The 25876-nt window shown below is 43.6% G+C and overlaps 2 protein-coding genes across 2 annotated transcripts in view; both read left to right on the top strand.

Moving 5' to 3' along the window:
• The window catches only part of b4galnt4a (beta-1,4-N-acetyl-galactosaminyl transferase 4a), a gene marked incomplete at its 3' end in the record, with an annotated part of 189151 nt that extends 178565 nt beyond the window's left edge, over nucleotides 1-10586 (top strand). The window contains exons 10-13 of the mRNA XM_080504793.1: nucleotides 2176-2332; nucleotides 10095-10169; nucleotides 10424-10442; nucleotides 10498-10586. Coding sequence (XP_080360919.1) covers nucleotides 2176-2332; nucleotides 10095-10169; nucleotides 10424-10442; nucleotides 10498-10586 — 340 coding nt within the window. The remainder of the gene's footprint in view (nucleotides 1-2175; nucleotides 2333-10094; nucleotides 10170-10423; nucleotides 10443-10497) is intronic.
• The window catches only part of abtb2b (ankyrin repeat and BTB (POZ) domain containing 2b), a 52996-nt gene continuing 37283 nt past the window's right edge, over nucleotides 10164-25876 (top strand). Inside the window, exon 1 of the mRNA XM_080504692.1 lies at nucleotides 10164-11582. Coding sequence (XP_080360818.1) covers nucleotides 10691-11582 — 892 coding nt within the window. The 5' untranslated portion in view covers nucleotides 10164-10690. The remainder of the gene's footprint in view (nucleotides 11583-25876) is intronic.

Genomic DNA, 25876 nt, shown 5'->3' on the forward strand with positions numbered 1-25876 from the left:
GTCATACAGCTGCTGGACAGGTAAGACAGCTGCTGGACAGGTAACGGGGCTTCCAAGGTGGAGGAGGTCATGAGTTACTGAAGGTGGAGGAGATCAGTCATACAAGTTCTAACACTCTTCAACTCTCCAATCACTACCTCCTGATTTTAGAGGACACACCCCTCCCCCGTGTGTTTTTTAAAAATGTATGTACTATTATTGTCATTGTTTTCAATACTTTATAAAAAAAAATTAAATGACCAAAAGAGGTTGAATATTCTCTTAGAAAAATATTATTATTTTCAATATTTTATTTTTTTATTTTTTTATTATTACTTCTGCCTTAAATTAACAAAAATGTTTGAAAAATGACCATGTTCTCTTAAAAAAAAGTATTATTACTATCAATACTTTATTCATTAAAATTCATTTTAAAATGACCAAAAGAGGTTGAATATTCTCTTACAAAATTATTATTATTTTCAATATTTTATTCATTATTATTTCAATGTTTTTTCTTATTGCTTCTGCTTTAAATTGACACAAAAATATTTGAAAAATGACCAAAAGAGTTTGAATGCTCTCTTAAAAAAATATTATTATTATTTTCTTCAATATTTTACTCATTATTTCTATTTTTTTATTGTTACTTCTGCTTTTAATTTATTATTTGTTTCGCCCCAAATTCTTTCTTTTGGGCTCCAAAAATATTTACAAAGGAGGTGGAATGTTTGCCTCATATTTTTTTTTCTCTTGAAAATTATTATTATTATTATTATTATTATTATTATTATTATTATTATTATTATTATTATTATTATTATTATTATTATATTATTATTTCTATCTTTTGGGCCAAAACATTTTTTTTAAATGACCAAAAGAGGTGGAATGTTCTCTTAAACAATTATTATTAATTAATTAATGTATTTTTATTATTATTTGTTAACCTGCAAAGCGTCTCAAACCTCCATTTTCATTTACCTTGTGGATGTGAACCGACGACTCTGTGTCGCTCTGCCCTGCCTCCTGATAGAAACATAAATAAAACCTGTATATGGAAGCTCAAACAATCTTTAACGTTTCATCCTGAGGAGCCGATCGTCGGCTGGTTGTAATGTCTCTTTTTATGAATCGCCAGCGTCACATGGGAAATCTTCTGCAACACGAGCGTCTTCAATTCGGCGCCGTCTGATAAAATCACGACGAAACCAGAAATTGACGGTGGAACATTTCGGAGGTTTTCGGTCTCCGTCCATCAGGAAATGTGGATTTTTAAGCAAAGCTGAAGCTTAAACTCTGAAGAATCCCTGTTTTGTTTCGTCCCCGATTCTTTGATAGATTAACCTGAAAAGTTACTGCATGAAGCGTCACTCTGCCATCGATTTGTTTAATATTTTACCTTTGACAAAGAAAAAACCTTCACATCATCTGGACTGGGTTCAGATCCTAAACAACAAACTCCCCCGGTGTCCCCAGGGCTGTGTCCTCAGCCCGTCCTCTTTATTATCCAGCTCCAATGTAAAAAAAAAAAAAGATAGAAATTTGAGAAGAAACTAGCAGCGAGTACATTTCACGTAAGATAAATGTTTAAAAATTTTTAAATGTAAATTTAAGATTATACTGTAAAATCAAGGACCAGAAGTAAACAAATAACTTAAAATTCCAAAAAATAAAATAAATAAAATTCAAATAACTTCCAAATTATCTGTCATGTCTAAAAAAACAAAGCAAAAAAAAGAAAAAACAATTTAAATCTGGGAAAGTGCCAAACATTTGTATGTATTTTACCAACGTTTCACAAAAACTCCCCTCCTAAATTCCATGAAATCTTCAGGGATGATTTGTCGTCGTCAAAGGGGCCAAAAGATTTAGATTTCGGGACGTTAGCGGATAAACATTTCTGAATAAATCTCCAAAAACTGTGTGTGTGTGTGGGGGGGGGGGGGGGGGGGGGGGGGGAGCCCCATACAAATTGGATGAGAGATCATCTGTTGCCATGGAGACGCTCCCTGCTCAGAGGTTCACAGTGCCGTTGCTACCCGACCATCTTAGTTTTAGCATCGACACGAGCTAACCGCTACCCGTGCTAGCGACGCCAACTCGGTTCCCGAGGGCGAGTGTAGCTCTAGGTTATCCTGTACGTCCAACGTGCCCACCGTTTTCTCGCCCTCTCTCTCGCCCCTCCCCCCCCAGGGTGCTTCAGAACGGCCTGGAGGTGGAGCGGCTGCGCCTGCGGAACTTCTTCCACTACTACCACTCCAAGCGAGGGATGTGGAACGCCCAGAACAAGAAGACCCCCAAAGGGATAGCGGCGCCCGGGGAGAGAAACGAACCTTCCTGCAGATCCACTGTGAGAGAGAGAGAGAGAGAGAGAGAGAGAGAGGGAGAGAGACCTGAACTCTACCTTCCTTTATAAACAGGCTCTTTTCTGGGACGCCAGCGTTTCGCCGCGGGGCCTCGTCACACGGAGGCGGAGGTCTGGAGCGTGAACTGGGGAAGAGGGGAGGAGGGGAGGAGGGGAGGGATGTTTCTCTTCTCCTTCCCCTCGTCGTCCCCCCCCCCTTTTTTTTTTTTTTTGGGTGCAATGTTTTCAAAACAGACTGGGAAAGCAGCTGTTTTCAGTGTGTGTGTGTGGTGCGTGTGTGTGTGTGTGTGTGTGTGTGTGTGTGTGTGTGTGTGAGGATTTGCTGCTGCTTACATGTGCTTTAAAACAAAAAACTAAACAAAAAAAGACAGAAAGCACCGTGTTTTTTTTTGTTTTTTTTCTAACGAGATGTGAAGACAACCTAAGAACTTTTTTTGTTTTTTTGTTTGTTTGTTTTTTTTTTCTAACACGCTCTGCGTCCAATCGTCCAGTAGAGGGCGACGCAGCTCGAGCAGAGGGTTTCTAAACACGTCGACTACCTGCTAGATGTCGACGCCACAGAGGTGCTGAAGCTCGTCCGGCTTTTTTTTTTGTTTGTTTATTTGTTGGTTTTTTCTAAACGGACACCGACAAACACATCGTCTTTTCATCTTCCTCTGTATTTCTTTGATCTTTCTTTGATCTCCAACGCTTCGCAAAAAAGTCACACATCGGTGGGTTCGTACGTGTTTTTATTTTGTTTCTTTTACTTTCTATTCATGACGCCAGTTTTACTCAAGGCGGTTTTGACAGGAAAGAGAGAATATTTTCCCCTCATCCGTCCCCCCGGATCTCCCACCGTCTCCACAAGATGAATCCTATGAATGACGAACATAGAATATATTGCTATATTATTTTTTTTGTGTGTTTTAAATATTGGATTTTTTTGAGGAATAAACGCATTTCTCATATTTCAAAAAAAACATTTCCACAAAAGGCGGGGGATGCTGACCTACTGAAGACTTCATGTTCTGACGCAAAAAGCCGCGGTGTGTGTGTGTGTGTGTGTTGGACAAGGCATGGCTGTTTCACAAATGTGTGCCTTTATCAGGGTTTGACTGCAGGCAGTTTTTAAACTAATGACCGGGGAAGTTATTTATCAGTCGGCTGTGACGTCACTGTATATTCAGATACACTGTAGTGTTGAAAAAAAAACAAAAAAAAGAAAAGTGGGGAAGTGGTTCTCTGTGATGGAATATAAAGTTGTCAGTGTGTTTGTTTGGAATATTAAAAATGGCGGCGGAGGGAGTTTCAGCTGCTCCGTCTACGCTGTCAGAAGTATTTGCTCAGCGTTATTAAATCGCCGTCGTTAGTATTCACTTTATAAGACCAAACGTCACGCAGTGACACCAGCTGCTGGTTAGGGGGCGCTGTGGCCCGAAAACGAACACTGACCAGAGAGGAAGTAAAGAAGAAACGCGGCTCGTCGATTCGTCTCGGTTCCAAAAAACCGGAAGTCCCGCCGCTTTAGCCCGTGGCGGCTAGGCTAGTTAGCTCGTGGCTAATCAGTAGCCACAAACAACGGCGATATGAAATCTCCCTCATTAATTCTTCTTACATTTTTTTCTTTGCAGTTCGTCTTGTTTGTTCACGACCCAGAATGCATTGTGCCCTCGCTTCGCCCGCTGGACAGATCGTTTGTAAACGAACCGAGATGTTTAAGGTACGGCGGCCCTGAAGTGCAAAACACAACAACAAATCACTAAACACAACATCAAATCATTAAACACAACAAATTGAAAAACACAACTCCAAATTGAAAAACACAACAACAAATTGAAAAACACAACAAATTCAAAAACACAACAGCAAATTGAAAAACACAACACACATGAAAAAACAACAACAAATTGAAAAACACAAGACAAATGAAAAAACAACAAATTCAAAAACACAACAAATTCAAAAACAACAGCAAATCATTAAACAGAACAACAAATTGAAAAACAACACAAATGAAAAAACACAACAAATTGAGAAACACAACTGCAAATTGAAAAACACAACACAAATTAAAACACGACAAATTCCAAAACACAACAAATTCCAAAACACAACACAAATGAAAAAACACAACACAAATGAAAAAACACAAGTGATTTGGTGATTTGTTGTAGTTTGCGCTTCAGGGCCGCCATATTAAAGGGACCACAGATGGTTTGTTTGCTCACTAAAACATTTTAAAATATAACGTAATAAAACCTGGAATGTAACGACTCGTCGATAAAGTAATTAAAACTGTTCGATATTCCATTGTTGGGCAGGTAAAAATAGATTTCCTCTAATATTGTAATATTTGTATTCCATTATAACGTGAATCAATTCATGATTCGGACTTGAAACTTATTTAATTTGATTAACATTGAAATACTGAGTTCTAAAAGTTTGTAATATTTGTTTATATGAATATTTATTACAATTTGTGTTATTTATGCATGATTGCTTGTTGAGTCATTTCTAGTCTTATTCTCTATAATCGATTTCTCCAGTCATCTGCATAAAAAATTACGTATAACATTAAACACATTCAGATCACAGTTAAATCATTTGACATTATTGACCAGTTCCTGCATTCCGGGTTTTATAACGTTTTATTTTCTAACCATTCAGTTGGTTGTTGCTCTAACAAGGCCTTCCACCCAATTCAACTCAACTTTATTTATAGAACACAGTCAGTTCTCGGTGCTTTTAACAAATCAAAACATATTGCCGTCCCGCATCAGTGTCTCGCCTCACAAATGGTCCAAACGTCCCATGAAGACACTTCTAAACGTCCCAGAAGAGTTCAAGCTGTTGGACCGACATATTTAATCCCCTGGTTTTTAAAAAAAAAAAAAGTGGGACGGCCAGCGAGCGAATACTTTTGGCAGTATAGTATCCATGTAATGACCGGCGGGCTTCAGACTGGACGTATTTACATCACGGGTGATAGTTAGTGATTCATTATTGACTATATGATTGTCACGACGCCCTCTTGGAACCTTTTTTTTTTTTTTTAAACCTCTTCAGGAAGAATAAAGGTCGACGCTGTACATCGTTCTACATCGACACGAGACTATTTAAAAAAAAAATATTAAGAAAAAACATTGAATATATGACATATATATGAGAAACATAAACATGAAAAATAGGAATATACATTCCAAGGTAATTTCTGTGAAATTGTTTTGTAGAGAAAAGATTTTAAGAATGTATTGTACTTTTTATTTGGTTGGGGTTTGTTTTTGTTTTTGTTTTGTTTCTTTTTTTTGTTCATTTTTTGCAAATAAAATTTTATGCTTACGTCAAGATGATATTTAAAAATCTGCTCGTTTGGTTATTTATGTCCGAAGTGGTTTCCAGGTTTACAGACGCACACATTCGCACAGCATTTACAGACAGCTGGGATCTGAACCTACAACCTTCTTATGTCCAAATAAAATGTGAAAATCCTGCATAAAACAACTCCCAAGTGCAATTTCCTCGTATGGCCACCAGGGGGAGCGCCACTCACACAACAGCTCTTTGTGGCTGCAGCGCTTTAAACTCATATTTCAAATCAGGCTCAGGGGTTGAGAATGAACAGAACCGTCATCTAGACGAATCCCCACATGAACAAACACACGTTCAGTTATAAACTGTTGTAAACTTTTAAAGTCCCGAGAAGTTCTAGAATACTTTCTTTTTTTTCTTTTTGGTTCCAGACTTGGTTCCATGAGGCCTGGCGTCACTCGTCTCAACGCCATTCTGTTTTCTGACCGACGCAGAGCAGGAAGAACAAAGCTGGTGTGTTTTTTTAATTCCCTGGAAGAGCTGCCCCCCCCCCCCCCCCCCCCCCCCCCCCCCCCCCCGTCCTAGTGAAATGAAAGTTTGACCTCCAAAACACTCTGGCTGTCGCTTCTAGGGACATTTTTTTATGCTAACTGGCCGAAGGGTAAAATGTTAAAACACGGCAATCTGCGAGAAAATAGCCGAAAAACAGCGGTTATTTCCGCTACTGGGCGGAGCTTCTGACAATAATAGAGTGACATCACGAGTTGTGCACACGCCCAAGTTGTGTTTACATTATGGAGGATCAGAGTTTTAACGACAAAGAGGCTGAATTTAACCATATTTCATCATCATGGTCATTTCAAACCCAGTGATTGATGAAGAAGACACAGAATGTGTCGTTCTGCCATCGGTGACCCCGTCTGGAACATGTTTGAGGAAGCAGAAGACGCTTCGTCCTCCATTCGTCCTCGTCTCCTCGCCTCAGCAGCCGCCAGTTTTCCCCTTTGAGGCTTCGAGGCTCCTGACTTTTGTCAGAACGACTCGGCTTCCTGGATCATGACGAAGCGCTTTTCTGACTGTGGAATCACTGAAGATGAGTCCAGGTATTACTTGATCGTCTACTAGCCGCCCAAGCTAGCGGCTCCCGCTAGCCACTAGCCGCCCGAGTTAGCGGCTCCCGCCGCCCGTGCTCCTTTTCTCCTCTCTCGGTCTTTCCAGGCTCAATCTTTCGTCAAGGCTCATAAAACGCCGACTATAACTTCAAAACACTGTAAAAACTTGGATATTTAAGAGGGAAACCAGTCAATATGAACACAACAGATGGAGATCTGCACAACTCTTGACGTCACGCCCACGAAGAAGGATTCCCCCGACTTCCTCGGCTGGAGATTCAAAATTCAAATAACTTTGTTATGCGACAACAGTGGTGGGGCAGAGTCGGAGGAACCTTACAAGTAGAACCCCAACTATCGTTTTTTTTGCAAAGTAGTGTTTTACATTTCACTGGGACTTTAAATGAAAATATTACACGATGCCATCCGGTTCTCTGGCAGTGAGCGAGCAGACGGGCGGGCGAGGATCGACAGGTTTGTCTCGGCCCGTTGCTCAACCGCCTCGCCGTTCTGAACAAGTTCTTTTTTTTTTTTTAAAAAGCACTTTCGGTGGAGAACATAAACCCCGTCTGAGCAAAGCAAACACCGTTTGAGTCAAAGTAAACACTGCTCCACCTTTAACGGTGTTACCGCAGGCTTTACAGATTCGGGCGAGATTTGCTGATGTGCAAGACGACGATTAAGATACACCCTCTCTCTCTCTCTCTCTCTCTCTCTCTCTCTCTAGGAATATGAGTTAATTGTAAGATTCATTTTGGTTGCAGGCTCGATTATGGAAAAAAATCATGATTATTTACACAATTATGTCTTTGAATTTAGCTAAGCTAAGTACTTATAGCAAAGTAATGCTAGTAGCCACCGTTAGCATTACTCAGCTTTAAATTGACACGGAATCTAAACTCCTGTTAAATATATAAAAATATCTTGTAGTAGTAAAAAATTAACTGTTGTACTGCACTCAATCTTTTTAAAAACAATAAATAAATAACTTTATACTAATATAAACTACAGTAATGAATCATGTTGCTTTTACATTATATGTTGTTGATAATTTGGCCGTCCTGCGACAAAGCTAAGCTAAGTACTTACAGCTAAGTAATGCTAGTAGCCACCGTTAGCATTACTTAGCTTTAAATTGACACGGAATCTAAACTCCTGTTAAATATATAAAAATATCTTGTAGTAGTAAAGAATAAACTGTTGTACTGCACTCAATCTTTTTAAAAACAATAAATAAATAACTTTAGATACTAATATAAACTACAGTAATGAATCATGTTGCTTTTACATTATATGCTGTTGATAATTTGGCCGCCCTGGGACAAAGCTAAACTAAGTACTTAAAGCTAAGTAATGCTAGTAGCCACCGTTAGCATTACTTAGCTTTAAATTGACACGGAATCTAAACCACTGGTGTAACGCGCCTTTTTATTATATATCATCAATACATGTTAGTTTACGGCAAGTATAACACGCAGGAAACCATACATTCAGAACTTTTTCGGGAAATTTAAAAGTAGCAACTTAGCGCTAAGTAGCTAGTGCGTCGTCACTTCCTGTCTGACCGGCTGCACCGGAAACGCCTGAGAGTGGAGCTCCTGCAGCCAAATGCGCACAACGGAAACACCACATAATCATTTTTTTCTCGATTATTTGAGTGTTGAGATCATCTGGAGCCAAAATCGTAACCACGATTAATATCCAAAATCAATAAACAATTAACAAACAATTAACAAATATCAGGTCGTTTGGTAGATCATCACATATCCTAATATACCCCGGGCAGATGCTTCATTAGGTATAATTGCGCCGGCTGCTCGTCCCACTGCAACACATCTGCTGCAAATTAGACTCTTAACGAACCAAATAATGTTCCTGAGATCAGCAGGGACTTTTTTTTTTTTTTTTTCACTTAAATGTTGAACATTGGAGTAGATCGGTGGTGTTATTTCAGTTGAGTGGGCTGGACCGGTAAAATAGTGCAATAATGACCTTTAAATGTAGAATTAAAGGTTTAAGGTGGAGCGTTTGTAATGAAAATGTGTCTATTTTTCCCAATTAAATGAGAAAATGACCATAATCTCAACATAAAGCCAATTTTAATGATACAAAATACAGTGAAATGTACCCAGAGCTTCTCCTAGAGCTGTTTTTACTCATTTGTTCATTGTGACGGTTCATAATGAGCAGTGAAATAAAGCAGATTCAGCACAAGACTAATTTCCATCCGTTGTCCTGCACAAAAAACCACGTCAACAGAAACTAAAAAAAAACTAAAAAACACTGTAAACTTTAGCAAAGTGTCTCAAGAAGCAGAGCAGCAATGTTGAATTAACGCCCAACAGAATGGAAAAGTATAAAATCCACCCGGTGACTTACTTGGATAATCTTTGAGATTATTTCATCATAATAACCTCTAAAGTTAAACTTGATAGTTAGTTTTTGTCGTGGTCGAGAGGAAACGTGATGAAAATGTTGATATTTAACAAAAAAACAAAAAAAAAACCCAATTACGACCAAAAGTGATGACGATCGTATCATAAAGTTGTATTTTAATGCAAAATACAGTTAAATGTACAAAAAAAACCTTTCTCTTATTGCTGTTCTGCTCGGGTCTTAAGAAATGTCTTTTAAAAAACAAAAAAGAAGGAATATCTATGTTTTCTCTGAATTTTTTTGGCACTTTTATTGGTAGTTTGGTCGATTGGAGACTTTGTTTTTGCTCCTGGAGCCTCATGTTTGATTTTTTTTTTTTTTAAAGGAATGATTAATACACATTTAACCTTCATTTCCTCCTACAAACTGAAATAGATGGACCCATAACTTATATTTGGCGTTTTTTTCCCCAAGGTTTTTCTTTTTATTTGCTTTGTTAAAATATCCACAAAGATCCCAAAATAATGTGGAATTTTTTAGATATTCATGCTAATTTATAGAATTTCATTTCAGTAATTTTTTTTCTAATTTAACCAGGAAAAGAGCTCGAGATCTCGTTTATATTTATTTGGGATAAAATACCCAAATAAATAGTATAATGAAGTAATATAATATAATATATAATGAAGTAAATAATGATAAAATACACAATATACAAAACTTTTCTGAATAAGAAAATAAAAACTATCTGTGTGTGTGTGTGTGTGTGTGTGTGTGTGTGTGTGTGTGTGTGTGTGTGTGTGTGTGTGCGTGCGTGTGTGTGTGTGTGTTATGTAGGTCACACATGTGAGGGAATGAGTTTGACTCGTTCGGAGTTTTCCCCTTTTATTTTTTTGTGGAAAAGCACTCTGATTGGCTGCCACCGGAGAAAGCCCTCCTCTGATTGGCTCGCCTTCGCTGTCACTCAGCGGAAGCCCTGCCTCCTCAACACATCTGTAGCCGTGCCTCCCCCGGGCTGCTTGCAGTCGAGCCGCGGACACGGAGTAGAAAAGTTGCACTTTTTTTTTTGTTCCCCCTCCTCCTCGAAAGAAAAATCGCAATTGGGAGTCTGATGAGCGGCTGTACGGGACCGGAACTGGCAGATAAAACCCGATGTTTGTCCGTTCCCGGAGGGGGGGGGGAAACGGAGACGTTTCGTGGCGTTTCCGGGAGACGGGAGGGAAGTTTAAAGACCCACGAGGAAGAAGTTAGAGCGCAGCGCGTCTCGCCGTGAACGCACCGGGCGCTCCCGCTCCAGCACCCGCTGTCCAACCCGGGTAGGCCCCCCCCCCACCCTTCCCCCGAGGTGTTCACCTCCCCTCCGGCCGGCAGGTCTGTGTCGGTCCCGGCAGCCGGAGGTGTCCCCCCCGTCCCGCACCGAGCTCGTGACCGGGATGTCACCGGAGAGTCGCGCTGCGTAAAACCAAAACAAACCAAAACAAACCGGTTGGTCCAGATCGACTCTTGATTCTTGATCCGGAGTCGGAACGAAACCCAACCGAACCTTGACACGATCCGGACCACGATGGCCGGCCTGAGCAATGTCCACATGAAGACCCTGGAGGACCTGACCCTGGACTCGGGATACGGCGCCGGGGACTCGTGCAAGTCCCTCAGCCTGTCCTCGTCCAAGTCCACCTCGCAGGCCTTCACCACGGCCCCCCACCGGGGCAACTGGTGGTACTACTCCGGCTCCATGAACAGCCGGAACAACAGCTGGGACACTGTCAACACGGTCCTGCCCGAGGACCCGGAGGACACCTTCTCCAAGTGCCCGCGCCTGCCGGAGCTGGAGGAGTTCCCCTGGACGGAGGACGAGGTGGCGCGCGTCCTGCGCCGCGTGTCCGGGGCCAAGGCTGCACCGGGGCCGGCACCTGCCTTCTCCCCGGAGGCCGCGCGCCGGCTGTCGGGGCTCCTGCGCCGCGCGCTGATCCGCATCTCGCGCGAGGCGCAGCGCCTCAGCGTCATGCACTGCCGCTGCACGCGCTTCGAGGTGCAGAGCGCCATGCGTCTCGTGCTCAGCTGGGCGCTGGCGGACCAGTGCGTCGCCGCCACGGTGCGCGCCATCTCCACGTGCAGCATGAGCGCCGGCGCGCTCCTGCGCCGGGGCAAGTCGGCGCGCTGCGGCCTCTCCTTCTCCGTGGGGCGCTTCTTCCGCTGGATGGCGGACACGCGCATCTCCGTGCGCATCCACGAGTACGCGGCCATCTGCCTGACGGCGTGCATGGAGGCGCTGGCGGAGGAGGTGGGCGCGCGCGTGCTGGCCGCCGAGAGGGGCCACGCGGGGCCGGAGCCGCCGGGGCCCGCGTGCGGCCCCGTGAGCGCCGAGGCGCTGGAGGGGCTCGTGAACAATGACGCGGAGCTGTGGGGGGTCCTGCAGCACTACGAGCACCTGATCTGCGGGAAGAACGCAAACGGTAAATGTGCATTTTTTTGACTGTGGGGAAGTTTGCATGTTCCTCCCTGCGCACTTAAGGTTAATTCCAGCGTTTCCAGGTCCGCGGGGTTTGGAATCCTGGAATTCCTCTGTCCGTGTCCAACCGATCAATGCGCTCCGAGCGCAAAGTTCCACTAGCGGGACGTCCTGCAAGGAAAAGGGGGGGTTGCGTAATGATGGAGCTCCGGTCCTCCTGCAGCCTCAACCTGCAAGCAGCTTCACCAGAACCTCTAAAACCTTATTAAGTCGAAAAGTCGACCTCAGTAACTGAAACTCAAAAGTTTTTCACACTAAAAATCCAAGAACAAGCGTTTAAATCTGCTAAATCAACCTGCAGGGGTTCGTGTGAAACTTTCTGTGTTGATGCACTTAAACTCTCTTTTTTTAATAGTTTTTTAAAGTTTTTAACCATAATTTTCCACTTCCTCACGTGTGGAAAAGGTGAAGTCTGTCCTGCAGCGCTATTGTTTGACTGACGTCACGATTTTTGACTCGTGACGTCCTAAGAGAAAGTGTTTCCTGTGTGAAGTTGGATGGTTGACACAGAAACACTGACGATTCAACCCCTTCGGTTGTTTTGTTTTATTTTCCTGTTGTGATGAAGCTCGGCTCTTCTTCTCCTCCACCTTCTCTTCCTTTCCTCATCCCTTCTTCACTTGTACATCCCTCTCTCTCTCTCTCTCTCTCTCTCTCTCTCTCTCTCTCTCTCTCTCCCTCTCCCTCCAGCTGTGCGTTTGTTTCCTCCACCAGCACAGTGTGGAGTTTATTGAAAGTAACCGACCTTATTGTCCGTGGCTCACGACCAGGAGCTCAGCTTTTTTCTTTTTTTTCTTTTTTTTCTCCTCCACTGCAGTACAATGGCCTTTTGTTGTGCGACGGTGCAGCTTAACACAGAGGGAGGGGGAACAAATGCTGGGGATGCACACACACACACACACACACACACGTGCGATTACGCGGCTCCCCGCTGACGTTTGCGTACAGAAGCACCTTTGATTGACGACAATATCAACTTTGTAAAGGTCAGAGGTCAGTGGGCATGCGGGAGGCCGTTAGCTCACGTTAGCGATAACGGAGTGTCGAACTCATTTTAGTTCAGACGCCACGTTTACCTTGAGTGGGCGAAATAGTGCAATAATAACCTCTATAGTTAAACTTTGAATTTTTTTATATATATATATATATATATATTTTTTTTTTTAACCATGTTTGTTTAAAGTATTAAACTGGTTCACCTAAACAAGATGTTTTTAGCCTGTCGTCCACATGAGGCGGTTTTAGAAGCGTCAAAATACGTTTTTTTTTTTTTTTTGAACACGGGTCCCAGAGTGGGGAAATTGTAAAACCCCGGCTCATGCCGTTCAACACCCCCTCCCCCCCCCCCCTCCTCTTCTCCCGAGGTGTGGACCGTGATGTCATCAATTAACCATAACAATCGGGGACTACAAGCTCAGAAGCTACATGACGCTAGCAGCGGGTCGAGCGCGGCCATAGACCTATAGAACTAGAGTTATAGAGTTATATAGAGGTTTATGAGCAGGAATCTACTTCTAAATTTCTACGTGCTCCGTCTCCTCCTGTGTTCATGGTGTGTTTGTTGAGTTCTGGAAAACGTCAATACGATGATGATGATGGAACGTTAACGTCCTTGTAAAGAACTGGCTGGTTGTCCTTGGACTGTCAAAACATACGATTTTTAGGAAAATAAATCACGTTTACTCATTTTTATTCAAGACGTCCGTTCGTCTTCGGGACGGGACGTGTCGGTTCTCTGGCAAAATGTTTGACTTATTTCACGGCGGTAGAAGTTAAAGAGCAGCTTTTGTCTCCTTATTTAACCAGATGTCTTTTGGTTTGGTGTGTGTGTGTGTGTGTGTGTGTGTGTGTGTGTGTGTGTGTGTGTGTGTGTGTGTGTGTGTGTGTGTGTGTGTGTGTGTGTGTGTGTGTGTGTGTGTGTGTGTGTGTGTGTGTGTGTGTAATAACAACACACCATTATTCTGACCACCCCAGCTTTTTATAGCCCCTCGGCTTGCCTGTAGAACCACATGCCCCTCTACCACCTCACCACCTGATGCCCCCCCCCCCCTCCCCACAACCCCCCCACATGGCACAGCCCAGCTCCTCCAGAGTGTCACACACTCATTTAAAACTCCTCCCTGTTGCTCGGTTTCCACCTCGTCCCTTTCGAGCTCCTTCCCTTTTCTCAGGGGCCGAACGAACATCTGGAACTCTTTAGCGCAGAAATGACTTCTACGGCTCCAATAACAAAACTGAAAACTCCCTCCCTCCCTTTTTTTTTTTTTTTTTTTGCCCTCTCATGCTCAGTCTCTCGTTTGGCTCTATCCACCCCCCCCCCCCCCCCCTCTCTCTCTCTCTTTCACTTCATCTTTATCTGTTTATTCCCTGCGCTCCAGTGGGAGTGCATTAGCGGGGCTGCGACGTGCCAGGATCGTATTCATCGCTCATGCACACACTTTCACGTGCACAAAGACCCGCCGGCCAATTATAAAGCCTTTTTTTTCCTTCACGAGCGGTTCCAACGGTACCGGTTGAACCCCCCCACCCCACCCCCCCCCCCCCCCCCCCTCCCCCCGACACAACACCAAGCACACAGAAGAATCCATTTGTCATTCATCTCCCCGCACAAGGAAGTAGCAGGAGCGAGCGCTTCCCGGTATCACTTGTACCCGGCGGTACTGCGTTAAAAGTGCGTGCATGTAGTTTTTGCTAATGGACAGAGAGGATCATCGATCTCATGTATATATATATATATATATATATTTTAAACCACTTTTGTTTTAAAGTATGAAGCTGGTTCACCTAAGCAAGATGTTTTTAGCCTGTCGTCCACATGAGGCGGTTTTAGAAGCGTCAAAATAAGTTTTGGTTTTTTTTGGTCCCAGAGTGGGGAAATTCTAAAACCCCGGCTCATGCCGTTCAACACCTCCCTCCCCCCCCCTCTCTTCTCCCAAGGTGTGCACCGTAATGTCGGCAAAAACGATCATCTGTGGGGAGAAAAATGATGACGTAATCCCACCGCGGTCCGTGATGTCATCAAATAACCGTAACAATCGGGGACTACAAGCTCAGAAGCTACATGATGCTAGCAGCGGGTCGAGCGCGTCCATAGACCTATAGAACTAGAGTTATATAGAGGTTTGTGAGCAGGAATCTACCTAAATTTCTCCTTCTGTTTGTTGACTTCTGGAAAACGTAAATACGATGATGGCGAACGTTAACGTCCTTGTAGAGAACCGGCCGGCCGTCCTTGGCCTGTCAAAACATAAGATTTTTAGGAAATGCCAAGCGCACAGAAGAATCCACTTGTCATTCATCTCTTCATCGCTTCCCGGTATCACTTGTACCCGGCGGTACTGCGTTAAAAGTGCGTGGTTGTAGTTTTCGCTAATGGACAAAGAGGATCATCGATCTCGTGGGGCGGGAACGTGAATGTCTGTTCTGTCTCTTGCTTTGCCAAGACGGTTTAAACAATGGAAGCTTTTCTCGGGGCTTTAGTCAGCAGAAGGTTTCCTCTGGTTGGGGGGGGGGGACGACTGCTCTGCGGCGCCGTCGCGGAACGAGGGCGTTCACGTCCAACCTGGATCGATGCGAGACGGAGTCGGTCCAGGACCAACAAAAGCGCAGGGGTTTCCAGCCTTCCTGCTCTTTCAAAGGTTGCCGGTGGTTTAGGGGTTCACCGACACGCCGTGTGATTTGCTGCTCAGTATTTCCCCCTAAAATATGTGTGTGGAGCCCAAGGAGGAGGCGTGGGAACGGCGGGCCGAGCGACGCAGGGAGAGAGAGAGCGCCAGCGCTGCGGTCGCACAGATGGGAAAACCAGCACTCTGGAAATACACTCCCTGTTCCACAAAGCTGGAGCGCCAGCGAATACGGCTCAGGGAAAAAAAGCATGCGGATATTATTATTGTTGTTGTTGTTATTGTATTTCCATGTATTTATTATTTCTATATTTTATTTATTATTTTCTATTATCAATTAAAATCTTTTAAAAAATAAATAAGTAAAAAAAAATGTATAAAGATTTAAAAAAAAAATTAAATACATAAAATTAAAAAAGAAACAAGTTAAAAAAATTATAAAGATTTTAATTTATTAAAAAAAAGAATACATAAAATAATAAAGAAATAAGTTTAAAAAAAATTATATTTGATGCATTAAAAAAAATTTTTTCCGTATTTTATTAATTTTAAATAGTATTTAAATGTTTATTTATTAATTTAATTTAGAATTTGTTTTAAAATTGTATTTATTATTGTAATTTTTTTTAATTTAAAATATAACTTTTATGCATTTTTTTATTTTATTTATTAAAATTTTTTGTTTTTATTCTTAATTTTATTATTATTATTATTATGGAGAAACTAGCGCATGCTTGATCATGTGGCTTGTTTACGCATAAACAAGCTCCCGGAAACCAAACAACGCAGGAGAAATCGGCTTCCCGTAGTGAACGCCCCTCCGCAGGTCGGTGTTCGCGGAGTTAAGACGGAAAGACTTTTGAGGATTTCGCTAATCCCCCCCCCCTCCCCCCCTAATGTGTATTAGTGCAATTTGTCATTTGCGTGCACCCACACACATACACACACACACACACACAGCTGTGAAAACACGTGTCTCGACGTGTTCGTCTGTGTTGTGTTTCCGCGTGGCGACGTCACCGTTCTTGGAAAACCAGAAGGTATCGCCTCCACGTCATCGTGACCCCCCCCCCCCTCCCCCCCACGTCTCAAACACGGACCAAACGTCCTCCTAAACAAAACTTTTCTCTCCACGGGGGGCGATTTAGTTTAGTGAAAATAACGGTAATTAAATCAAGCAGTCGCCTCTGTCTTTTTCTTCTTTTTCTTTTTTTTCCTCTCGCAACTTTCACTTGTTAGCGTAGCCTCCAGCGACGCCCCTCGTTCCTCATTACAGCGGCGTGAGTCACGCTCCCGTTGACGGAAACATAAATAGTCGCCTGCAAGCTGATTTATCCGTCACAGTCGCATTCCTGGAGAGACTTTGATCCGTCCAGGAAGGACGACTCGCTATTTTGAAGTCATTTGGTTTCCAAACGGTTAGAAAACGATATAAAATAAAGAATGTGTGGCGTGCATCAAGTCGGAGCCGAGTTTCCTCGGGTGAATCCGTCCTTTTGCGCTGCGTTTGCTCCTGCCGGCTGCGTAGCTGATGAGAGAAGCAGGACAACAGGCTGCAGGATGGTTGGAATCTTGGAACCCGGCTGTTGGGCGTGTCTCCTGGATGCAGCTGGCGGCGGAGCGGCAGAGGTGTGGTGGAGCACGCCACAGCCGGCGCTCCACAACACGCCCGCGGCTGGATTTCTCATCATGACCTTTAAATCTATCTTTTCAATTAGGTTTTCAGCAGTTTCTCGCTAAAACCCACCCAAACCCCCCAAAAAACTGCCAAAATCTTCTCCACACAAAGCAGAGGAGATCAAAGGAGATGATCAAAGTTGCCATGGAGACGCTCCCTGCTCAGCTGTTTCACACGGCGACGTCGCTGCCCGACATTCTAGTTAGAATGGATAAGAGCTAGCGGCTAACACGATGGCGACGCTAACTCGGTACCGCGCGAAGCCAATGCGGCGTTGGTGAAGGTGTGCGCTCTACCGAGTGTAGCTCTATCTGCGAAAGTGGAGGAGAAACTGGGAAGGGTTATAAGAACTTGTCTTTCCAGCCTCGTGTTGTTTAACATTTGAGTGTATTTTCACTTTGATCATATTTTTTTTCTGAGTGAATTTACAGGTTTGACTTTCCAACGTAAACAGGAAATGGTATTACCGGTTATTTGACGGCAGATGAAAGCGAAACCAAGGATTTCATCTCTTGCTCGTATCTTTCACCACGTCACCCCAGGACAGGTGTCGTGTGACCAAACCATTGACTTTATTTGACTTTTTTTTTATTTTTAATAAAAATTAGGCCTCAAATGAAGCATTGCAGTTGGTGCTTCTTGAATTATTGGGGGAGATTCTGAGCTTGTATGTCATTAAGCACCATTTCAACAGGCTTCTGTGGTATTTTCTGCCAATCAGTGTGTTTCTTTCTTTAGTTCATGTTGGCCTCGGTTGCTATAGGTTACCAGTCTATATATATATATATATTAATCTAATTGGTAGCTATAGCAGCACAAGCCAAAACTCAAAAGATTGCTAGGATGGGGATGTCATTAATGATCAATCAGGTTTAAAGTGTAGGAGCCTGGCTCTGCTCTGCATCTACAAACATACAAAAAATACAAACTGTATTCAGTGTGTGATTTTATTTTCTATGGCAATTTTCAGATTCGTTCTGCTTTTCTTAGGTGTGTGTGTGTGTGTGTGTGTCTGTCAATATCAAGGGCTGTGATCACTTCAACCAAAAAAGAAGCTGCTTTTCATACGAGCTTGGAAAGTGTTTTGGGGTTTTTTTTGAAAAGGGACTGAAAGAGGGAGCTTTGTGACCCCGTCACTGACTTCCTTGTTCACCGGTGGAAGGCGGCGTCCACGCCGGGTGTTTGCGTATCCAGGGCGATACGTTTCAAACAAGCCTGCAATTCATTTTTCTTTTTCTTTTTTTTTTTTTTACATTTGCTGAAAACACGCATGAATGGCTGCGTTTCACAACTCCAGCGACCATCAGGGCAAACTGTCGGCACTCAGGTGTTCCGTTCTACATCAAGAGATCAAAGCCACGGTTTGGAGTTAGGAGGCTTCCTAAAGGAGTGAAGGAAAGGTGTTAGGAGGCTTCGTAAAGGAGTTAATGAAAGGTGTTAGGAGGCTTCCTAAAGGAGTGAAGGAAAGGTGTTAGGAGGTTTCGGAAAGTAGTGAAGGAAAGGTGTTAGGAGGCTTCGTAAAGGAGTGGAGGAAAGGTGTTAGGAGGTTTCGTAAAGGAGTGGAGGAAAGGTGGTAGGAGGCTTCGTAAAGGAGTGGAGGAAAGGTGGTAGGAGGCTTCGTAAAGGAGTGGAGGAAAGGTGTTAGGAGGCTTCCTAAAGGAGTGAAGTAAAGGTGTTGGGAGGCTTCCTAAAGGAGTGAAGGAAAGGTGTTAGCAGGCTTCCTAAAGGAGTGAAGGAAAGGTGTTAGGAGGCTTCGTAAAGGAGTGAAGGAAAGGTGTTGGGACGCTTCCTAAAGGAGTGGAGGAAAGGTGTTAGGATGCTTCCTAAAGGAGTGGAGGAAAGGTGTTAGGATGCTTCCTAAAGGAGTGGAGGAAAGGTGTTAGGAGGCTTCCTAAAAGAGTGAAGGAAAGGTGTTGGGACGCTTCCTAAAGGAGTGGCGGAAAGGTGTTAGGATGCTTCCTAAAGGAGTGGAGGAAAGGTGTTAGGAGGCTTCCGAAAGGAGTGGAGGAAAGGTGTTAGGAGGCTTCCGAAAGGAGTGGAGGAAAGGTGCTAGGAGGCTTCCTAAAGGAGTGAAGGAAAGGTGTTAGGAGGCTTCCTAAAGGAGTGAAGGAAAGATGTTAGGAGGTTTTGAGGTTTTTTTTGTATTTTTTAAAAAGGTTTTCTTTTGACATTTCCACCATTTTTCTTTTTTCCGGGTCGGAGCTCCAAAAAGCCTCACCTGTCCGGGTCAAGGTCGTCCAGGTTCGACCGCCTCTTTTTTTCAAACCGCCGCGGGCGATTTAGAGCCAAAGCTCAGTGCAGTCCGGCCTCCAGGAATCCCCCCTGCGGTTTCCTGAGGAGGGAAGCGGCGGCACATATGGCGAGCACATGTGGGCAGAAAAGGGAAACTGATTCTGTCAAGACGGGACGCCGCCTCCTGGTGATAGGATCTGCACAGCGTGTCCACACACTCCTTTCAAAATAAAGGCTTCAGGTCCCTCCGGTGAAGTCGGCAAAGAGAATAACCAAACGTGTTGCTTTGGGTTTTTTGTACGGCAACGTGATGGGGCAGCGGTTGTTAAATTTTTTTAAAGAAAATTCTTTACATTTCTGTCATTTTATTCTATTTTTAAACCAATTTCAGACGCAACGCTGAGCTGAGATGTCAGTGTTGCTTCTAACAAGCTAGCGTTTGCCTCAAAGCCGCGTTTTGTCAGGGTGAGTTTGTAAAAAAGACCAATAAAAAACCCATGATGCAGAAAAACAAATTTTTGTTATTTTTGAAAATTTCACCACATTTTGGTTTCAAAGGTTTCATTAAAATTGGCCCTTTGTTGAATTTGGAGTGATTTGTCTTGGTAATTATCGAATTTGATTGTTAAAAAAAAATTTATTTATTCAGCAAATTTGAAGGTTTTTTTTTTTTTCCCTCACAGTTTTTTGGTAGTTTCCGTAGTTGCTGTTGCATGTTTCTTTAAACTTGTTTAAAGCTTGAATTTATTGAATGACGTAGCCTCACCTATTTATTTTGGGATTGTTTATCTGCATTTTAACTCTATTTTTACACTATCTCTCATGTCATTGTCATTTTTAGGTGTGCTGAGAAAATGTTTTCAATTGAAACTTGAGTTTTTGTTGGGGGGGGAAACAATCATATAATTTTTTCTCTCTGGGCCTCAACAAAAGTATACAGAAGAGGATTAGGGCCACTGTGGAAAAAATCCCTGAGTTCTGACTTTTTTTCTCAGAATTCTGTCTTTAAACTCACAATTCTGACTTTTTCCCCAGAATTCAGACTTTTTTTCTCAGAATCCTGACTTGAAACTCAGAATTATGACTTTTAAACTGAGAATTCTCACTTTTAAACTCAGAATTCTGACTTTTTTTCTCAGAATTCTAACTAAAAAAGTGATAACTCAGGGTTTTTTTTCCAACAGTGGCCCTAATCCTCTCCCGTAAAAGTAAAACCTTAAAATAGTTTAAATGTATGATGCTATTTTAATGATCCGGGAGCTAAAAATGAAAGGAATTGTGTCGGGACGCCACTGGATTTCAACCACATTAAGTAAAGCTCTGTGTTTCTACAGACTCCTTTTATTATACAAACTCACAATGGGAATGTACTTCCTCTGACAGAGCTGAGGATTGTGTTTGTACAGCTTGACTCGCCCACCAGCTGCTGAAACAAGCAAACTGACCCGTCGTGTCGCCGTGGCTTCGTTAGCGGATGTGCGATGTCGCGGCTAATTTTGGGCCGCTTCTGTATAAAACGCCGCGCGAGGCTGAAATCCACACGGTACGATGTGACCGTTGAGCTTCGGCTGGAAGGACGCGTGGTGGAATTTCACAATAAATGTTAAGAAAAGTGAAATGAGAGGGGAAAAAAAATGAAATGGGACTCTTAACATCTCGAGCGCTTTTCGTGTGTGTGTGTGTGTGTGTGTGTGTGTGTGTGTGTGTGTGTGTGTGTGTGTGTGTGTGTGTGTGTGTGTGTGTGTGTGTGTGTGTGTGTGTGTGTGTGTGTGTGTGTGTGTGTGTGTGTGTGTGTGTGTGTGTGTGTGTGTGTGTGTGTGTGTGTGTGTGTTCTCAGAGGAAGTGGGTCAGACAGCAGTTAAACAGAGCATGACTCCAACCAGAGGAACTCTCACTGGTTTCCTCTCTCCTCCACGTCTCCGCAGCTTAACTGCAGCTTCTCAGAAACACTTGTCTGCTTGTCGTCCTCGGCCCGGCCCGGCCTGGCCCGGCCCGGCCCGGCCTCGCTCCGTTCAGGCCCGGCCGGGATCGTTAAACCATTTAACTCCACTCCAATGTGCCTGTAGACCAAAGTGTGACCGGATCAGAGTCTATTAAACAAGTTCTTCAATGTTTTCAGAGTGACTCGCGGTTCTGGACCCGAGTTTAGTTTCAGCATCCTGGCGCTTTTTGAGATGAAGCGTGAGGCCCGTGGGCCAGAACCTTGTAAGAGGCTCCGGTCCAGCCAAAAAGCTCCGGTCCGGCTAGAACCACCCTGTAACTGTAAGAGGCTCCGGTCCAGCCAAAAGGCTCCGGTCCGGCCAGAACCGCCCCTGAAAGAGGCTCCGGTCCGGCTAGAACCTCCCCTGTAAGAGTCTCCGGTCCGGCCAAAAGGCTCCGGTCCGGCTAGAACCGCCCCTGTAAGAGGCTCCAGTTCAGCCAAAAGACTCCGGTCCGGCTAGAACCTCCCCTGTAAGAGTCTCCGGTCCGGCCAAAAGGCTCTGGTCCGGCTAGAACCGCCCCTGTAAGAGGCTCCGGTCCAGCCAAAAGGCTCTGGTCCGGCCAGAACCGCCCCTGAAAGAGGCTCCGGTCCGGCCAGAACCACCCCTGAAAGAGGCTCCGGTCCGGCTAGAACCTCCCCTGTAAGAGTCTCCGGTCCGGCCAAAAGGCTCTGGTCCGGCTAGAACCGCCCCTGTAAGAGGCTCCGGTCCAGCCAAAAGGCTCCGGTCCGGGTAGAACTGCCCCTGTAAGAGGCTCCGGTCCGGCCAAAAGGCTCCGGTCCGGCCAGAACCGCCGTATAACTGTAAGAGGCTCCGGTCCGGCAAGAACCTCCTTGTAATAACAGGCTCCGGTCCAGCCAGAAGGTTCCGGTCCGGCCAGAACAGACCCTGTAACTATAAGAGGCTCCGGTCCGGAAAACAAATTGAACAAGTGCATTTAAATATTATTTTTTTTAGGAATTTCTCAGTTGGAAGCCGCATATAAATATCCTGAAGTCAAAATGAACAAATATTGAAATAATGTGTAAAATCAGATCGAAATCCACTCAACTTATTATATAACTGAGTTATTGTGTGGAAATATGAGGAAATAATTATAATATAATTATTATTGTTATCTGCTGAGTCTGAGCCAAAGAGGCCTTGTACTCGTCTTGAAGGAGACGGGTTATAAAGAAAACAACAAAAAAACAAAACCAAGTCATCAGGGCTGCAGTCGGGATCCAAACGGCGGCGATCAGATGCGGCGAGTGGGATCAGAGCGTGGAGTCGTCTTGATGCGCCGCCGTCACTCTGATAACATTGTTCCTCCTTCCTGCCGCCTCAGCACACGGAGATAAAAGAAAACAAACAAACGCAGAGTCGTCTACACAAAGAAATCAAGCCTGGTTCAGATCCAGACTCCAGCTGATAAGTGGCTTTACGTAGAGGGAAAGGAATTCACGCTATCAGCACTTTCTTCTGCTTCTTCTTCTTCTTTTTTTTTTTTTTTTCCGTGAGGTGGAGGTGTGACGACTCCGACTTCAACCTCGTCTGGGAAACAGGCTGTTTGTCGTCTTCTTCTTCTTTTTGTTCTTGTTCTTCTTCTTGTTCTTCTTGTTCTTTTTTATTCTTCTTGTTATTTTTATTCTTGTTCTTCGTCTTGTTCTTGTTCTTCTTCTACTTCTTGTTCTTCTTCGTCTTGTTCTTCTTTTTCTTGTTCTTGTTCTTCTTCATCTTGTTCTTCGTCTTGTTCTTTTTCTTGTTCTTGTTCTTGTTCTTCTTCGTCTTGTTCTTCTTCTTGTTCTTGTTCTTCTACTTCTTGTTCTTCTTCGTCTTGTTCTTTGTCTTGTTCTTCTTGTTCTCCTTCGTCTTGTTCTTCTCCGTCTTGTTCTTGTTCTTCTTCCACATCTTGTTCTTCTTCATCTTGTTCTTTTTCTTGTTCTTCTTCTTGTTCTTCGTCTACTTCTTGTTCTTGTTCTTCTTGATCTTCTTCTTGTTCTTTGTCTTGTTCTTCTTGTTCTTGTTCGTCTTGTTCTTTGTCTTGTTCTTGTTCTTCTTTTTCTTGTTCTTCTTCTACTTCTTGTTCTTGTTCTTTTTCTTGTTCTTCATCTTGTTCTTCTACTTCTGGTTCTTGTTCTTCTTGATCTTGTTCTTGTTCTGCTTGTTCTTCTTGTTTTGTTTTTTTTGTTTTGTTGTTGTTCCCACAATATTCTTAAAAAACCCATAAATGAACCCACACACTCATGCGTACAGAGAACGATACATTATAAACATAAACAATTTTTATAACGCAGACATTCTGGAGGACGGGCGAACGAGTTGTTATCACAGTAGCTGTCAAAATAAAAGTCCCAGGAGAAAGTGAAAAGTGTTGAAAACTCTGGTAGCAGAAGTTTATTTTTGTCACACAGGCTGAACGTACAGTAAAGTTGACACAGAGGATTTAAAAAAACAAAAAAAATGTCCCTCAGTAGGACGTGAACCTGCCGAGCGGTTCTGGACTTTTTTTTTTTCCTGCGTTTTTCTTCCCCCAAGGCCGTAATTATCCTCCATCCAGCCGGGGTTGTTGGCTGCACAGCGGTGAGAGCAGCTGCTGCCACGCTGAGGTCAAGTCCTATTTGTGCCTCTGGATTTCTGCACTCGGCCCAAGTCTCTTCCTCTCCCCCGCCTTTTTTTCCTTTAGAAATCTGGAAAAGGTCAACTGGACTCTCGTTTCTCCCCAGTTTTTCTCTTTGTTTATGTTCCTTTCGCCTTTTCTCAGTTTCGTCTCTTTCCTCTCTCCTCTGGCCGAGACTCAAGAAACCAGAAAGCATCATGGTGTTTTCGTGCACCCGGAGGCTCGGCATCAGATATGAGGACTAATCTTTTGGCATCACGTTTACGGAATGGTGGCTGCTTTGTTCTTTTTTGTTGTATTTTAGTTTTTTTTTTCTTCTCGAAGAAACCGTCACTGTCCCGATGGACTCAACAGGCCTCGTCCACACGAGCCAAAACCGTCTTTTTTTTCTCCCCCGGCGTTCCGAAAAACAAAAAAAATCCCGTCCACACGTCACTAAGAACACGACTTCAGGGCATGCAGTGCACCTGCCAGGCCTCTGGGGGGCGCTGTGACTCGCCAAAATACACCAAGAAAACACAAATGAAGACGACATAGAGCACATAGAAATTTAGAAGTGGAGTCCTGCTCATAGACTTCTATACAACTCTGAGTTGTATACGTCTATGCTCCTGCTAGCGTCAGTCGCTTCTGCAGCGCCACCTGGAGCACGTAGTCCGACATTGTTTGGCGATCACGTCGTCTTTTATACACAGATGATCGGCCTTTGCCGTCCACACCTTTTTTTTTTATTTTTTTTTTTAGGTTGCAGCAATGTTTATTAACGATTTGGCAAAGCGTTTCCTAATAAATGCCAAAAAAATGGCACTTCATAGAGAAGATCAAAGGAGATTTTTTTTGTTTTGTTTTTATTATTAAAAAAAAGAAATTTTAAAATGCTGTCCACACCTTTCCTCACTCCGGGACCCGTGGAGAGGACAAAGAGAAAAAAAATTAATAAATAAAAAAAATTTTCGGGCTCTTGAAGCTCCGCCCCTCTTGGCTGACCAGACAGGAAACGCTGCGTTTACGGGAATCGTCGTTCTCGTGTGGACGGCCAACACTTGTTCTCCAGAAGTCAAAAGGTCAAAATGTCGTCAATTATCGAGTACGAGAAGTGAAAGTAAGTTTAAGAAGAAAAAAAACAAAAAAAACAAAAACCCCTAGTTTAATCAAATATCGGGCGAGAAGCAAAACTGATTAGTCGGCGTTTGCGTTGTGGCCGTGTGAGTGTGAACGAGAATAGATCCTCTTCCAGCCAATCTGTTGCGCACAAAAATTCCTGTGAAAACACACACACACACACACACACACACACACACACACACACACACACACACACACACACACACACACACTTGGTTTGAAGTGCTTAGTGGTGGTGGGGGGGGGGGGGGGGGGGCAGAGGGGGTTTGTGTGTTTTAGTGTGTGTGGTCAGGATGTGGCGAGCGTCATGATTTACTCACGAAACCCTCGGCGGTCAGGACGTCCAACGAGGACGATACCGGAAACTCCTGCTGATTCTCATTCTGGCATTTTTTTTTATTTATTTGAGACGAGTTCCAAAGGGACATTTCTACTTCGTTCCAATGCGGTTAGTGATCTATTGAAGCTCCTCCCCCTGAATCCACATGGGAAAAAAAAAAAAAAGAAAATATTAAAGGAGCCACTTTTAGTTTCGCGTCTCTACTACATTATGAAGGAAATTCATCATTTCACTCTGACGTCTTTGATCGTCTTTGATCGTCTTTGATCATTTGACGGCGACAAATTCCAGTTTGTTTGTAAACATCTCGACTCTGACGTGACTGATTTAGGAAACCGCGGCTTTGGAAGTGAGTGGTGACGGTTCTTTGTTCTGGCGTTTCTGGTTTGTTCTCTCAGCAGAAGTGATTCTTTTTATGGGAAGTTTATTTTAAAGATTGTTTTTTTTTTTTTTTTTTTTCCTTCTGGTAGAGTGACTTTAACTAATTTAAAATGACGATTGTGGCTTTGGGTCGCATTGTGAGATCTCTATTGAACTGGGTCTCACACACACACACACACACACACACACACACACACACACACACACACACACACACACACACACACACACACACACACACACACACACACACACACACATAAACACACACCTTATGACCT

This window comes from Blennius ocellaris, assembly GCF_963422515.1.
Source record: "Blennius ocellaris genome assembly, chromosome: 11".
In the NCBI taxonomy this organism is placed as follows: Eukaryota; Metazoa; Chordata; class Actinopteri; order Blenniiformes; family Blenniidae; genus Blennius; species Blennius ocellaris.